This window comes from Eretmochelys imbricata, chromosome 10 (assembly GCF_965152235.1).
Source record: "Eretmochelys imbricata isolate rEreImb1 chromosome 10, rEreImb1.hap1, whole genome shotgun sequence".
In the NCBI taxonomy this organism is placed as follows: domain Eukaryota; kingdom Metazoa; phylum Chordata; order Testudines; family Cheloniidae; genus Eretmochelys; species Eretmochelys imbricata.
In genome coordinates, this window is record NC_135581.1 from 83,014,588 (window position 1) to 83,031,446 (window position 16,859).

The 16,859-nt window shown below is 39.0% G+C and overlaps 1 protein-coding gene and 1 long non-coding RNA gene across 3 annotated transcripts in view; one reads left to right on the forward strand and one right to left on the reverse strand.

Annotated features, from left to right (window-relative positions):
* Positions 1-16,859, forward strand: part of LOC144270736 (uncharacterized) — a 24,486-nt gene continuing 7,627 nt past the window's right edge. Inside the window, exon 1 of the long non-coding RNA XR_013347232.1 lies at positions 1-419. This is a non-coding gene — a long non-coding RNA (uncharacterized LOC144270736). The remainder of the gene's footprint in view (positions 420-16,859) is intronic.
* CIAO2A (cytosolic iron-sulfur assembly component 2A) overlaps positions 16,174-16,859 on the reverse strand; it is a 13,659-nt gene continuing 12,973 nt past the window's right edge. For both annotated transcript variants that reach the window (XR_013347231.1, XM_077827372.1), the window contains exon 5: positions 16,174-16,674. Coding sequence is in view for 1 of the 2 variants with exons in the window: in XM_077827372.1 (XP_077683498.1) it covers positions 16,577-16,674 (98 nt within the window). In the remaining variant the exon portion in view is untranslated. The remainder of the gene's footprint in view (positions 16,675-16,859) is intronic.

Consider the following 16,859-nt stretch of genomic DNA (forward strand, 5'->3'; position numbering starts at 1 on the left):
CAGCCTCGTGTGCTGGCTTTGTGAATCGCTGTCTGGGGACAGCTAGGTGTCTTATTCTTTGTAAAGGGAGCCTGGGTGCCTAATTCAGACTTTGGGGATCATGTGGTGTTCCTGTGGTTTGTTTTTGTTTTTTCTTCTAATTGCCTGAAAGTTGGGTGTCTCAGCACTCCGTGCTATCCTGCCTAAGTCCCTCTCTGGACCCCACCCAGCCTGCCTTGTGAAGGACTTGAACTTCAGTTACACACAGTCATTTTTTTGGGCAACATGTTGATCCCAGGTAGAAAGCTGGGCAAAGCCCATGCCCCTCTGTGAGTTTGGATTCACGCTCTGGCTCAGGAAGCCCAGGTTTGGCTGTTTGTTGGACTGGGATCAAACCAGCCTGAGTGCCCTATCGGTGGCCCCTGCTCGGAGCTCTCCAGGTAGGCTGCCCAGAATGACTCTTACTTCTTCAGACAATTTAATAGCCCTCTACAGACAGTTTCCCCATTACTGTATGCTCCTATCAGCACCTCATAGGTATAACTGTCCCATGGGCCGACAGCACCAAGGGAAGGGAGAACACGTAAGCGAAGGGATACTTTTCTCCAGTTACCAATGCTCAGCCTTACACCCGCACAATTAGCTCTTTAGTCCCTATTTCATCCAAGACACTTACTTGTAAACCTATCTGATTCCTCTCTTAAAAATGTAAAACACTAGCCTGGAATCCAGATCACTGCCTGTGGAATCAGTCAGCCCAGCAGCCCCTACATGAACCCTGTTATTGAGTCCCTGAATATTCTAATGCTCCTATGGCCCCAGAAAGTCATTAGCCATATGAGAGAGTGGAGAATTCTGAGAAGTCAGACCCTGCATTCTGAGAGCAAGCTCAGAAAATCCAGTGCTGCTCTGGCTCACTACTGCCCTCTGCAGTTGATTCACATTATTTCTGATTCTTTTATTGTAAATATGAAACATTGATATTGCAGGAAGGTTCTCTTTCTCTGAAACAGGACCCTGCGAGGATGGCAAGTGTCATGTGTTTTGTTCCCATTGGTTTGGGAATGGCCGGAGAACTCCACATAGGCCTCTATGACTTCATCTCAGAACTAAAAATTAATGGCAGCTTAGGTAAAAGTGATCATGCCTTGCTCATATTTATAGTGTGCAAGAGGAATGATGTCCAGGCTAGTTATAGATAGATAGATATATGGTGCTCTAATAGGGCCAGTTTCACAGAACTGAAAACAATTATGTGCCAAATCAGCTGGTATGAAGAATTTAATCAAAAAATATTCGTGATAATTGGGAATTATTTAAGAACTCCTTTCTAGATGCCCCAAAAGAAAGAAGGATGTGCAGGTTAAGAAACCAACTTGGTTTAGAGAGGAAGTAAAGGCAGCAATAAAAAAATAATATATAACAAATGGAAAGAAGGGGAATTTGATAGTAGTGAATATAAATGAGAAGCTAGGAATTATAGAAAATTTAAAAGGGAAGCAAAGAGACACAAGGAGAAATTTATGGCCATCAGGATTAAAGACAGTAAGGAATAGTTTTTAAAATTAGGAACAAAGAGAATTCTGACAATGGTATCAGTCTATTACTAGATGTAGAATTATCAATGATAATACAGAAAAAGCAGAAGTGTTCAATAAATATTTCTGTTCTGTATTTGGGGAAAAACAGATGATATAATCACATCATATGGTGAAAATACTCTTTCCTTTCCGCTGGTATCTATGGAGGATACAGAAGCTAGTATAGTCAGACATTTTTAAATCAGCAGGTCCAATAACTTGCATCCAAGAGTTTTAAAAGTTGTAAAAGAGCTTGCTGGACTGTTAATGTTGATTCTGAGTAACTCTTAGAACATTGGAGAAGTTCCAGAAGACTGGGGAAAATGGCTTTTGTGCCACTTTTTAAAAACAGTAAACAGGATGCTCCAAGTCATTGTAGGCCTGTCAGTCTGACATTGATCCTGAGCAAGATAATGGAGTGGCTGATGTGGGACTCAATAAATTAATTAATTAAAAGAGGGTAATATTAATTAACATGGGTTTATGGAAAATTGATCCTGTCAAACTAATGTGAAGGCCAAAACTATAATGGGGTTCAAAAAAGAACTAAATAAATTCCTGGAGGATATGTCCATCAATGGCTATTAGACAAGATGGTCAAGGATGCAACCCCATGTTCTGGGTATCCCTAGTCTCTGACTGTCAGAAGCTGGGAGTGGGTGACAGGGGATGGATCACTTGATGATTCCCTATTCTGTTCATTCCCTCTGGAGCACCTGGCACTGGCCACTGTCAGAAGACAGGACACTGGACCAGCTGGACCATTGCTCTGACTCAGTATGGCCGTTCTTATGTTTTTATGTGAGATTGCATGTTTGGTTGCTAAAGGTAATAGTGTTGATATAAGGTACATAGACTTCTGTAAGTGGTTTGACTTAATACCATGACACTTTGATTAAAAAACAAGAACAAAATTAACAGGGTGCACATTAAATGGATTGAAAACTGGCTAGCTAATAGGTCTCAAAATGTAATTGTAAACAGGGAATCATCATCAAGCAGGTGTGTTTCCAGTCAAGGTCCCACAGGGATCAGTTCTTCACTCTGCAATTTAACACTTTTTATCAATGACTTGAAAGAAAACATAAATGATTACTGATAAAGTTTGTAGATGACCCAAAAATTGGGGAAGTGGTAAATAATGAAGATGAGTCTCTGTTTCAGAGCAATCTGGATCGCTTTGTAAAGTGGGTGCAAGCAAACAATGCGTTTTAATACAATTAAATGTAAATGTATATATTGATGAACAAAGATAAGTACAGGATGGAGGACTCTATCCTAGGAAATACTGACTCTGAAAAAAATTTGGGGGTCATGGTGGACAATCAGCTGAACATGAGTTCCTAGTCTCATGCTGTGGCCAAAAGAGCTAATGCGATCCTGGGCTTCATAAACAGGGAATCTTGACTAGGAGGAGAGAGATCATTTTATCTCCAGATTTGGCACTGGTGCAACCTCCACTGGAATCTTGTGTCTAGTTCTGGTGCCCACAATCCAAGAAGGATGTTGATACATTGGAGAGGGTTTAGAGAAGACCCACAAGAATTATTAAGGTTTCAGAGTAACAGCCGTGTTAGTCTGTATTCTTAAAAAGAAAAGGAGTACTTGTGGCACCTTAGAGACTAACCAATTTATTTGAGCATAAGCTTTCGTGAGCTACAGCTCACTAAAGCTTATGCTCAAATAAATTGGTTAGTCTCTAAGGTGCCACAAGTACTCCTTTTCTTTTTAAGAATTATTAAAAGATTAGAAAATCTGCCTTATAATGATAATTCAAAGAGCTTAACAAATAGAAGGCTCAGGGGTGACTTGATCACAGTCTATAAGTATCTAGGTGGGGAACAAATATCTAATAATAGGCTCTTCAGTCCAACAGAGAAAGGTCTAACGAGATCCAATGGCTAGAAGTTGAAGCTAGATAAATTCAGATTGGAAATAAGGTGTAAATTTTTGACAGTGAGGGTAATTAACAACTGGAACAACTTACCAAGGGTCATGGTGGATTCTCCATCACTGACCCTTTGTAAATCAAGATTGGATGATTTTCTAAAAGCTCAGCTCTAGGAAATATTTTGGGGAACTTCTATGGCCTGTGTTACACAGAAGGTCAGACTAGATGATCACAATGGTCCTTTCTGGCCTTGGAATCTATGAGTATTTACAGAGCAAACAAAAGAAGTTTCATTGGATGGAGGGGAAACCGTCAGACAAAAATCATGGTGCTAACATGACACACACTAAACGTCACTGCTCAATCACTCTGTTTTTAGTAGTCTTTCATCCTGCATCACATTTTCTATTTAGACAGTAAGCTGGTTGGGCAGGGAATTTGGACCAAATTGTTCTTAGTTACAGGAGTGCAAAGTCCACTTGTTTCCGCATGTAACTGAGCAAGTTTTGAACCTGTGTCATAATACTTGTACATGCTGGTGTTCTACAGATCATTGTCATGAGTAATAATGTGTGTGTGTTTTTAACAATATTCATTCCATCTGAACTTGTTTATGTGCTACCTATCAGCCACGATATTTTATTTGATGTGCTGTTCTTGTAGATGCAAATAATATATATTAGGGCAATATAAGAGAGCAACTCCTCTGCCAATCTGAGAATCTTAATCCATATATTTAAGATTCTATCCCAATACTTACTCACTTTTGAAGAATCCAAAATATTCATGATTTCTCAGATCTGATTGGAAAAGCACCTATTTTTACAATTAAACAAAGAACAGACCCCACAGCATACTGAGGGGTGAGGTAAAAAGATGTGTAAGTCTTGATTTGCTGTGGGGCTAGAAGAGCAAGAGGGGAGAGTATAGCATTCTTTGAACATTTCAAAGTTACACTTATTCCTTACATTGCTGGAAGATATATTGATTTGTAAGCAGAGTTGGCCCACACCAGAACTTTTTCTCCAAAACATCCCCTCTTCCAACTAGATTTGGAGAAAGTGAATCTTTGTCAGTAAAGTATAGAGTAAAATCTGGTATCCTTCAAAACAGATTCCTCTGGGGAAAATCAATCTGCTGAAAATCTTCTTTTGGTGATGTAATCTGAGGCTCTTCATTGGCAATCACTTACCCAATAAATTACCAAGCAAGTCAGTCCAAGAAACAAGTCTCATAGCTCACAATCATAGTACTTAAAGTAATCTCACTGCTGTTATTAAAGGTCTTCATTCTAGGGAGAAAATATGTATCATCTTGCTGGGAAGAAATAGGAGTGAGCTTTCACTGTACTAGCTGAACAGTAATTCCATCTGATGTTAGTGGGTTTAAATTAATACTTCTCTTCAGGATATTTATCAGTTGATAAGAACTTCTCTTTCAACTATTTTTATAACACAGGGCATACGTCTAGCTCTGATGTGCTCATACACAAATACATTTACTTAAATGCTCCTTCAAAAGGCTGTCAAGCAATAAGACAAACTTGATTATCAAAAAACAAAATTCTACAGAGATTTCATGTCAACTCAGAAGGCATCCTTTCCCCTCCCGTAAGAAATATAAATATAAGTGGACGCCCTTAGACTTAGCTCTAAGGGAATACTTAAGTTAGATCACCATGAGCTTCTTTTTTGAGAGCTGGGGTTATTCAGTCTTTATAAGATTCTCCTTTGAAATCCTTCCAAGTGTTTTTGCTATCCTGTATTAATCACTGTATGCATCCTTTCCAATTCTGAGTATATGAATTATTTTAATAATTTCTGATGGAACTTCATCACTTGAAGAAAAAAACTGCTTCAGACTCCTATTAGTGTGGGTTTAGAATGAGATCCTGCTTCATCCTTTAGCAGTACAGGAAGGTCATATTAACAAAACTTGCTCTGAATGGTATTTTCTCTGTATTCCTGGAAGTAACCTCACTAAAAATGTGTGTTCTCTCTATTGGTGCAGTACAGTTATATTAGTCCATGCTGGCCATTAGTGACATCCTACAGACAAACACCAAAGCTGTTAAGAAAAAGGTCATTTATCTCTTCCAAATTTATGTTTTATAGCTGTGTGTGCTCGCATGGTTAGAACGCCGTTATATTAATTTTATATAAAATAACATGTATTGATATGAAAGTCAAATTCCAAAATATAAGTTAGAAAGTCCATTTTAGCTGGAATTAATCCATTAAAATAGACCTACTCTTCTTTTAAAAGAGAAGAAAATTGCATTGGTCAGGAAAAGATAACATGGCTTTGTTTCCACTATAGAATCTAGGGCTTTTCACTTCATTTGCATAGTATGGGCCCCAACCAACAACCTTTCATAAACAGGTTCTGAAATAACCGAAGACTTATTTTCAGATCATAATTCTGTCCCTTTTATAAAAGTAATATCTTATTTCTTAATCCGATCCAAAACTCTTTCCAATAATTGTGTCTAAGTAGAAGGGATAGGAAAACCACTTCCATTAAAGCATAAACCAATCCATGCTCTCACTCAAAACTCAAGCCTGCTTTTGGAAACTTTTTGATAGCTTCCCCCCCCCGCCCCTTCTTGAGTTCACCAAGAAACAGATGTATCAAAACATCATTTGAAAGGCTATTCTTGAAGGATTTTTGACCCAATGGGAATAAGGAATTCCATTTAAAGATTTCTAATTAGAGCCAATGAAAAAATGTTTGTGAAAATTTTATCCCTGCTTTTGTCATGCTCTGGAGCAGTCCCTGGGAGGATCCCTTCAGTATGCCAACCCCACCAGTCTTAGTCAGTAGAGTAAGCCACTTGGCTTCACTGTTCTTAGACGAACCTCAGAGCCTTCAGCACTCCTGTTTTTCACCATCAGCTCCCTTCAGAAAGTTCACCCTACTTGGACACCTGAAAGTAACATACATCCAAAGGGAGCAATGCACTCTCTCTTTCAGCATCTGTAGTGACTCTCAGCCAGCACTGTAAAAGCAGTTTATTAGATGTCTGGGACACAGCATAGAAAGTCCCTGGTTAGCACAGAGAACAGATAGTTACAGCATGGTCAGCCCCAAGCCCAGAGCTCTCTGACCCCTCTTTTATCCCAGCAGTCTGCTCTTAATAACCTCCCATCTAGCCCTCCTCCTCAGCCCTTTGTTCTCCATCTGATGAAACATGGTTGGCTTTCTGTGGAGGAGTGGTCCTTTCATGGTCATTAGGTGCTAGGTACCAAATGTCTGGGCAATTGGAGTGGCCATTGTCTTCTAGGACTATACATGGACATGGGTCCAGGGGGCAGACAGTTAGGTGTCAGTCACATCTATATGTCTGGGTCTCTGGAAAGAGTAACAACTTTTTTCCACCCCCTAGTTAACCATGCAGCACACTGAAGAAACTGAGGCACCCACCTGTGACAGGTTGCTCCCTCTTCTGTGATGCTACCTGATGTATGGGGTATCAATGAGCCTGCCTGTTCCACCAACCTGGGCTCCCTCACCCTGTCCTGCTAAGCCAGGCCCTCAAGCCTCCTCTAGCACAAACACAGGTAGGGATACACCCAGCTGCAGAAAGGCAGACACTGAAATCAGCACTGCGTGGGAAGGCTTTCAGCTAAGGAATTGCCTAATGCTCAAGTGCACATCCCCTCTGGAGTGTAAACCCAGAATTGTCTTGTGCTGCACAGAAATCTGTACAGCGTAAGCTCATGAAAATCGCCCCCTCCCTCAATGTGGAGGAAGATATGCACAGCTTTTTGCCCCCCCCCCCCCAGTTATGAATTGCACAAACTGGTGTATAGAAAACAAAAACAAGTTTATTAAGTACAAGAGGTAGATTTTAAGTGATTATAAGGGATAGCAAACGGATCAAAGCAGATTACCTTAGTAAATAAACAAAAACCGCAAACTGAACTTAACACACTAGATAGATAGGATATAAATTAGCAAATGCTCACCCTGAGTGATAAAAAGGGTGGCAGATTCTTAAGTCACAAGCTGCCTAGGCTTTCCCAGGTTTTCATACACAGCTAAAGATCCTACTAGCCTAGGACCATCGCTTCCCACAGTTCAGTCCTTGCCACTCAGGTGTTTCCAGGTGTGTTGTTGCAGGGACAGTAAGGTCCCCCCAGGATGTCATTGTCCCCCTTTTATATCTTCTTCCCACTTGCTGGAAAGCTCTTTTGCTGTGAGCTGGGTCAAACAGTTCCCATCGTGTAGTGCTATCTCGAAGAAGTTTCTATTGTACACAGTTCCTGGGGTAACCCTTGTGCCTGTGTGCATTTCCTCCATAAGCCATTAATATTGTTTGGCCTTTTCAGGCCTTTTTTGGCCTGAAAGGCTGCTTGTGGGTGTGTTCAACCTCACAACATGTTCAGTAACACATACATCACCAAACTTCATAACTTCACATACAACAACACACACAATCCAAGGAGATATTACTGTCTAGCAACACACAACTCATTTAAAACCCAAAAGAATGCAGTCCTCACCATATAAATCAAGCAAGAGATGCTGGCCAATCCAGCGGCACCCTCCCATGGCTCCATGAGGAATGGCAGTACCGCTCTTCTGAAATCAAAATCATAAGCTCTCCCCCTAGGGAGAGGAAAGGTGCATGCTAAGGAACGTGTCTAGTAACCTTAATCTTCTCCCACCATTTCTTAGAGCACATACTATACATGCAGATAAAATTACATCATCACTTACCTGCAAAGAATATTAAACTGTTTTTTGTCTAAATTAGAAGCACACTTTTAAAGGGTAAATTGGTTAAATTTACAATTAAGGAATAGTGAAGGAATAATCAGAAGTCATCCCAAAAAGATATATGCAGAGAAGCTCCATACGCTCAAGGTTAAATGTATCAAATCCATGGCAGCAGCAGCTGCTCGTAACTTCTGAGAGTCAGGGCTGGGCAAAATTTTTTGTACTAAAGCTTTTTTTTTTTTTTGGTGGGGGAGGAGGGAGACAAAAAAATGTAGATTCAGTGATATTGAGATGTTTTACAAATCCCATGATGCCAAGTTGTTTCAGTAAAAAAAAAAAAAAATAATCCTAAAAAATTCCAAATAAGAACTTCAAGTCATTTTGAACCGAAAAATTTTCAAAATTTCCTTTTAATTTTTTTTAAACAATAAAAATGTTTTAAATGGTCAAAATCAAAACATTTTATTTGACCCAAAATGTTTTTCACCCAATTATTTTAATGGCCAGCAAACCTAAAAAACCATTATTCACACAGTTCTAGTAAGCGCCACAGGTCTCAGTTTAATAAGCAGGAAATGCTACCTTCCCTCACCTGTACTGCTTACCTGCAAAAGGCATAAGAAATGTAAATGAATTAGTTGCTCAAAAGTTGATATTGAGTTATAGAGCTGTCTCACTCACCTTTTGTCCAAGCGGAGCATTATTTGCAACAATGGTATCACAAGGTCACAGATTGAAGTGGATTTAGAGGCAAAGTTAAAACTAAACAAAGAAACTTCTGAAATCCTCACAAACATGAGGTCAGTTGGACATTCACTGCGATTTTTGCATCTCAGTTCAACGTGTTCTAAGATATATACTTCCATTTAGAGCACACAGGCGGCCAGCAACCAAGAGAACCAAAAAATAAAAACATAAAATAAAATAAAAATATTACTTGCTCCTGACCTAAACTTAAAAGCCATGCATTCATGTATAACTAAATAAGGGCAACCCAGAATTCCCCACTCAAAAAGTCATGTCTATGACCTCCAATGATCATGCTACATTGTAATATAACAGTGATTACCCACCCAATCAGTTAAACCCTTCACCAGAGTCAATTCCGCCTGTGGGCTATATTCCATCACCTTGAGAACTCACCAGGAATTTTACACAAAGGCAGAACTTGGCCTGTGGAGAGAAGAATTTTGCCAATAGGGAAAAACAAAGCTCTTATTTTAAGGCCGGAGGCAGCAATTCAAACCCTTTATATGTTCCATGCAGCAAGGAAGAAACTGAGGCACAGTTATCTTTTCAGTCTCTTTTTCCACCACCTTTCCCCTGCTCAGATTATTCCATCCCTGCAATTCTTTTCCCATGTCCCTTACAGTGTTCTTTTCATATGCACTGTCCCGCTTCCTATTAAACTCTTCCCTATTTCTCTCTTCCTCAAAAGGATCCTGCTGTTGTCAGTGCACTTTCTTCAGACTCCCTCTCCAGCCATCCAAATCCACCTTCAGTTGCTATAGAATCTTGGGATTCATGTTCCATCTCTCCCCAATTGCCCCAGAACTTCCCACTTCCAACATCCCAACTGCCATTCCAAACTCCTACGGCACCTTCTGTCTGCAGCATCAGTTCTCTTTTAAAGGGAGGCATCACCCAAAACATTCTGATTTTGCTTTGCACAAGATAGAGGACGCGAATATCGCTCTGGGTGCAGGACATCACCTAGAGCTCAAAGTTAAGGCTAGTTGTTTGCGTTTGGATGGCACTAAATGGCCTGCTACTTTTGAGTTTCTCCTAGGACTCTGTTTAGTCCATTGGACCCATAATGCTCTTCAGGATTTGTACACCTGCCTAGCTTTATATGTCATCTACTACAAGAGTACTTCAGAGATGGAGTGAGGATTTATGATGTTTTCAATAGTTACTTGAAAATGTAAACACCCTGCATATGCACAGATATTTCCATTCAATAGCGCATATAAAGAAACTGAGGAGGAAGATTAGTTTTTATTTTCAGCCCTGGTCACACAAATGCAAGAGTTTTAAGTGCACATAAGAGGCTTTTTTGTGCACTTAGGATAAGGATATAACAACTCAGTTTGGCTATAAAAATTGACAATAGTTTTCTTATTTAGCACAAACATTTCAGACCTAAGTTGTCCTCAGTCAAGGTACCTTAAGAAGAGTGTCCTCTTCTGGTCCAATACGTGAATATAGCTGAACCGCTCAGTAACAGTGATCATAATATAATTAAATTTAACATGCTTGTAAGGTAGGGAAGTAGCGAATACCAAAGAAACTCACCACAGTAGCATTTAATTTCACAAAGGGCAACTACATAAAAATGAGGAAGCTAGTTAAATGGAAATTAAAAGGAACACTCACAAGAGTGAAAGGCCTGCAAGCTGCATAAAATCTTTTTAAAAACACCATAACTAAATGTACACTCCCCCTCTCTCCCCCAAAAATGTAAGACCACCAAAATATGCCACCATGGCTAAACAATGTGAAAGAGGCAGAGATAAAAATTGGAAGTTAAATCTGACTGAGGAAAATAGAAAAAGAGAATAAACACTAGCAAGTCAAGTGTAAAAGTTTCAGAGTAACAGCCGTGTTAGTCTGTATTCACAAAAAGAAAAGGAGTACTTGTGGCACCTTAGAGACTAACCAATTTATTTGAGCATAAGCTTTCGTGAGCTACATCCGATGAAGTGAGCTGTAGTTCACGAAAGCTTATGCTCAAATAAATTGGTTAGTCTCTAAGGTGCCACAAGTACTCCTTTTCTTCAAGTGTAAAAGTGTAATTAGGCAGGCCAGAAAAGAATTTGAAGAGCAACTAGCAAAAGACACAAAAATTAACAGCAAAAAAATTGTTAAGCACATCAGAACCCGCCTGCCGAACGATCACTGGAGAGCACTCCTGGAAGAAAAGGTTGTTGTGGAGAAGCTAAATGAATTCTTTGCATTGGTCTTCCCTGTAACAGATGTGAGGGAGATTCCCACACGCCAGCCATTCTTTTTAGGTGACAAATCTGAGGAACTGTCCCAAATTGAGGTGTCGATAGAGGAGGTTTGGGAACAAATTAGTAAATTAAACAGGACTAAGTCACCAGGACCATATGATATTCACCTAAGAGTTCTGAAGGACCTCAAAATTGAAATTGCAGGACTACTAACTGTATGTGTAGCCTATTGCTTTAATCAACCTCTGAATGAGAATAGCTAAGGTAACACCAATTTTTTAAAAAGGCTCCAGAGGCAATTCTGGCAATTACAAAAGTTGGTACACCTAAGAGTCAGCACGGAAGTCAACATGGCTTTTGTAAAGGGAAGCCATGCCTCACCAATCTATTAGAATTAATTGAGGGACCAACAAACACATGGACAAGGGTGATCCAGTGGATATAACGTATTTGTACTTTCTGAAAGCTTTTGACAAGATCCCTCACCAAAGGCTCTTAAGCAAAGTAAGCAGTTGTGGACTAAAGAGGGAGCGTCCTCTCATAGATCAGTAACTAATTAAAAGATAGGAATCAAAGGATAGGAATAAATTTTCATAGTGGAGAGAGGTAAATAGCAGAATCCCCCAAGAATCAGCCCTGGGACCAGTGCTGTTCAACATATTCATAAATGATCCGGAAAAAGGGGTAAATAAAGAGATGGAAAAGTTTGCAGAGGATACAAAATTACTCAAGCTAGTTAAGTCCAAAGCTTACTGGGAAGAGCTACAAAAGGATGTCACCAAATTGGGTGACTGGGCAACAAAATAACTGCATTTATCAACATTGAATCTTGACTAAGTAATGCACATTGGAAAACATAATCCCAACTACATGTACAAAATGATGGGGTCTACATTAACTGTTCCCACTCCAGACAGATCTTGGAGTCACTGTGGAAAGTTCTCTGAAAATATTGCTCAATGTGCAGCAGCAGTTAAAAGGTCTAACAATGTTAGGAATCATTAGGAAAGGGGTAGATAATACAGAAAATATCATGCCACCATATAAAGCCATGGTACGCTCATGCCTGGAATACTGTGTACAGTTCTGGTTGCCCCATCTCAGTAAAAGGTATATTGGAATTGGAAAAAGTACTGAGAAGGGCAACAAAAATCATTAGGAGCACGGGCGGCAGGTGAGCCCCCCTTCAGGCCCCACTCTTTCTGCCCACATCCCACCCTGCGCTGCAAGAGGAGCCCCAAGCCTCCCCCGCCCCTAATGCTGCTGCAGGAGCTTTAGCCACCCACCAGCAGGCCCCCTGGCCCAAGCCACTGGCCCGACTCCTGAGACAGCCAGAGGTGCCGACAAGCAGCAAACCCCAGCCCCAGGCCGCTGGCGGAAGCTGAGCCCTCCCCGTCTTCAGGGGAGACAGGGAGTGAGGCGCTGCCTTGGGGCAGAACAGGGCAGGGCCATGGCTTGGGTTAGGGAAGGCTTAGCCTACCCTGGCCTTTGATACCTGCTGCCTGTGATTAGGGGTATGGAACAGCTCCCATATGAGGAGAGATTAAAAAGACTAGGACTGTTCATCTTAGAGAAGAGATTACTAGAGGGGGATATGATTGTGGTCTATAAAATCAGGACTGGTGTGGAGAAAGTGAATAGGGAAGTATTATTTGCCCCTTCACATAACACAAAAAACATGTGTCACCCAATGAAATTAACAGGCAGTAAGTTTAAAACAAAACATAAGGAAGTATTGCTTCACACAACACCCAGTCAACCTGTAGAAGTTGTTGCCAGGGAGATGTTGTGAAGGCCAAAACTGGGTTCAAAAAAAGAATTGTGTAAGTTCCTGGAGGATAGATCCATAAGTGGCTACTAACCAAGATGGTCCTGGATGAACCCCAGATTTGGGGGTTCCTAAACCTCTGACTGCCAGAAGCTGGGACTGGATGGATCACTCAATAAATTACCCTGTTCTGTTCATTCCCTCTAGCGCCAGCCACTGTCGGAAGAGAGGATACTGGGCTAGATGGACTACTGCAGTGACTCTCCTGAAAAGGGTACAGTAGTCTGGAAAGGTTGAGTCTGATGTGTCTTTAAGTGAGATGAAATTTGGGGGTACACAAAACTACTTGCTTACAAAATCAGACCTAAAAATACTAAAGTGTCACACCACTATTACCAAAAAATTGCTGACTTCCTCATTTTTACCACATAATTATAAAATAAATCAGTTGGCATATAAATACTGTACTTACATTTCAGAGTGTAGTATACAGAGCAGTATAAACAAGTCATTGTCCGTATGAAATTTTAGTTTGTACTGACTTAGCTAGTGCTTTTTATGTAGCCTGTTGTAAAACTAGGCAAATACCTTGATGAGTTGATGTACCTCCTGGAAGACCTCTGCATACCCCCAGGGGTATGTGTACCCCTGATTGAGAACCAGTGGACTATTGGTCTGACCAAGTATGCCATTCTTATGATAATGATTAGAAAACAATGCTTTAATAAGAATTTCAAACACTGGAATTCTAAAAACATATCCAGAAATCAGTCTTTGAACTGCAACAGATGACTTGTTCCAATAACTATTTTAACCGTAGTTTGCAGTTCCTAAGTGGTAAAGAAGTGGTATGATATTTAAATTTTAAAAGTAGAAGAAAGCACAGAGTATGCCAAACATCCTTCATCATAATATTGAGTAAATAGATCTATTAACCATGTAGAGAAAACAGTAACAAAGCTAATTGTGATTGAGACAGGGCAGCCATATAGGCGAGGTTGGCTCCAAACCGGACGTTCTTTCACACTCTAGAGATAACTAGAAGAACAAAAACCAATTCCACCTAATAGTAAATTTGAAATACCAACTTCTGTTACTATTCTCTCTCTGTGCTTACCTGAGCAGCAGATGCTTCTGCAGTAAGCACAGTCAAACTGGCACACAAGTAGAATTGCACGTTCAACAAAATTTGAATATCAGTACTTTGACATCAAGGTGATTAGCATGGTATAAATGCCCAGAAAAGAACTGTTCTCATCAAGAGAGCTCTTTTGGAGGACTCCATCATTTATATCAGGTTCTGATACATAGAAAGGAATTATTAGTGCAACAGAACAGCAAAAATAAATTATATAAAAAGAGAGACTTTTACAATATTGACAGGTTTCAGAGTAACAGCTGTGTTAGTCTGTATTCGCAAAAAGAAAAGGAGTGCTTGTGGCACCTTAGAGACTAGCCAATTTATTTGAGCATAAGCCGATGAAGTGAGCTGTAGGTCACGAAAGCTTATGCTCAAATAAATTGGTTAATCTCTAAGGTGCCACAAGTACTCCTTTTCTTTTTACAATATTGTATGAGCATTCAGTTATACAAATGAATACAGAAAGGTTCCCATGGTAACATGAATCCATAATAGATGGAAGAGTCTGGAATCATAGATAGCATGTTCTTGTCTCCATAACTGGTCACCAACACCAATATAAATCATTAATGGCATGGTCTAGTTTTGGCTATTCTCAGCTTCCTTCTCATTATGGCAGTTCTTCCCATTTTGCATATAGGTGGCGCTAAGTAGTTAAGTGAACAGTAATTGAATTTTAAGTCACACAATTTGGACCTGTTCATATGCAAGCAGCTCTTTAAAAGGAAAAATAATTATTTTTTGATGGCAAGAGTAAAGACAAACTCATATAGGCTGGGAAGACATTGACCAAAAAAGTATAGGAAACTTTGATTCCCTTGGAAATATAGCCATCATATAACTTGGAGAGGAAAGCATCATTTAAATTAATGTTGTAGTTTTTCTAAAAACATTAAAAGAATCAATCATACCCATTAGATCATTTCTAACTAATACATAACTCTTCTTGAGTGACATTGTTTTTTTGTGCAAGATGTTATGCTGTTCTGTAATGGATACTGAAGAAATTGCTGACTGATGCACTTGATTAAAGCTTAACATAGGACAGGTTTCTGTGCACTTTCATTCTCCAGAATTACTTCTTTTCTGTGTTTTCCAGCATATGTTCACTCCCTAAATATTTTATAGTTTTTTTAAAGTCATGTTTATTCCAAATTGCGAAGACAACAATTACTTTTAATATTCATTCCTTTCCTAATTAATCCAGATTCTTACATGATGTACCTCTCTCAGCACTAAGTCAGTCAATGGCGCTTCAGGATATTGCATAAAGTTATATATATAAATTTAATAATGGTCAATTTAGATTTTAACTTGTTTATCAGCTATAATGGTACTTGGTTAGATTTGCTGTTTCCTAATTATTTCATTTTAAAATAACTGATTCCAGACAGAAACACTGAAAATACAAGCTCCAATTGACACTAATGACTTGGAGATTGAGTAACTTCTTACAAATTAATAAACTAACCAATGTGAAAACAGTCAGACATACTGTTAAAGTAAAAATAAAATGTTTATGTATCAAGTGCAATTTAATGTTATAGATATACTTTAGAATTTTGAAAAAGTGACGAAGTTTTACTAGTGAGGCATTACTACAGCATTCTGAAATCTTTGAAGAAAGGGGGAGTAGGAGATCTTTTAGGTTCGAAGATTAGCATAGAGAGAATCATTGAAGTTCTTCTGTATCAAATCTGCTAGTCCTATGACTGAATTCTGATCAGATTTTAAATCAACATGCCTCAAACAATTTGCATAAAGAAACAAACAGAACAGCAATGAAGTAGTTAGCATTTGCTGCTAAAATCTTCTGAAAAATTCTATTAATACCATTTGGACATCATGGCAGTACAAGAAGTGCTTTTCTTGCAGACATAAGATTAAAGGTTAAAGAACATTTGAAATGCGGAAGTATTCATTTAACACTTCTTGGGTATACTACTATTGATCTTTTGACCATTTATAAAATATATTCAAGTTTAGAGCGTCAGCTAATGTTTTAAATTTAATTTCAATTTTTATGAGAAAACATTTTACCAACAGCAAAAACACTTGAGCAAAATGTTTACTTCTCTGTTAGTTACCATGCCAGGAGAGATAGTAAAATTAAGAGCACAAACATTCAAAACTGGAAGTGGCTTTTCATTATAAGAATCAATTTTTATTTTTTGTTGTTTTTTTACAGTGTAGTGATTGAAACATATTCCATTTGAGCACAGTGGAACTTTAACCTGAAAAATTGATTTTGTATCACAATGTGCATCAGAAGAAGGCAACACAGCTGGATCATAATAACTAGTTAAAATATTTCTCTTTGAACACTGAATATTACAAATTCTTTAGAACACTATACACTTCATATAATTGTATATACTGCTATCCACCTTCTTATAATTTACATCCGCTTTATAAATGGTTTCCTTTAAAAATCATGTGGAAGGTACAAACAATGTAAGTATTAAACTCAAGGCCTTGAAGTTTTACAAATAATTAAACCAATGTATCAAAATAATCATAGCTCTGTGGTTACTGTAGCTGCTAGTCCGGTTCTGTAACACACTGCTCCACAATTTCACGCAAGTTTGGATTCTCCATCGCAGCTGCTACTCTCTCTTTATCATTTATTTGCTTGTTGACTGCAAAATATCAGATGAAAAGTAAGTCAGAGCCATTTTACTGAGGAATTCTTGTACAGTAATCACATTGTGCTAGATACTTGACCCTGCACTGAAGTAGGTCCCTGAAATCTTTGTAGACACTAGCAATCTCAAGCAATGGGAATGGAAGACAACAGACAAAAGGAATAAATGGATTGTGACAT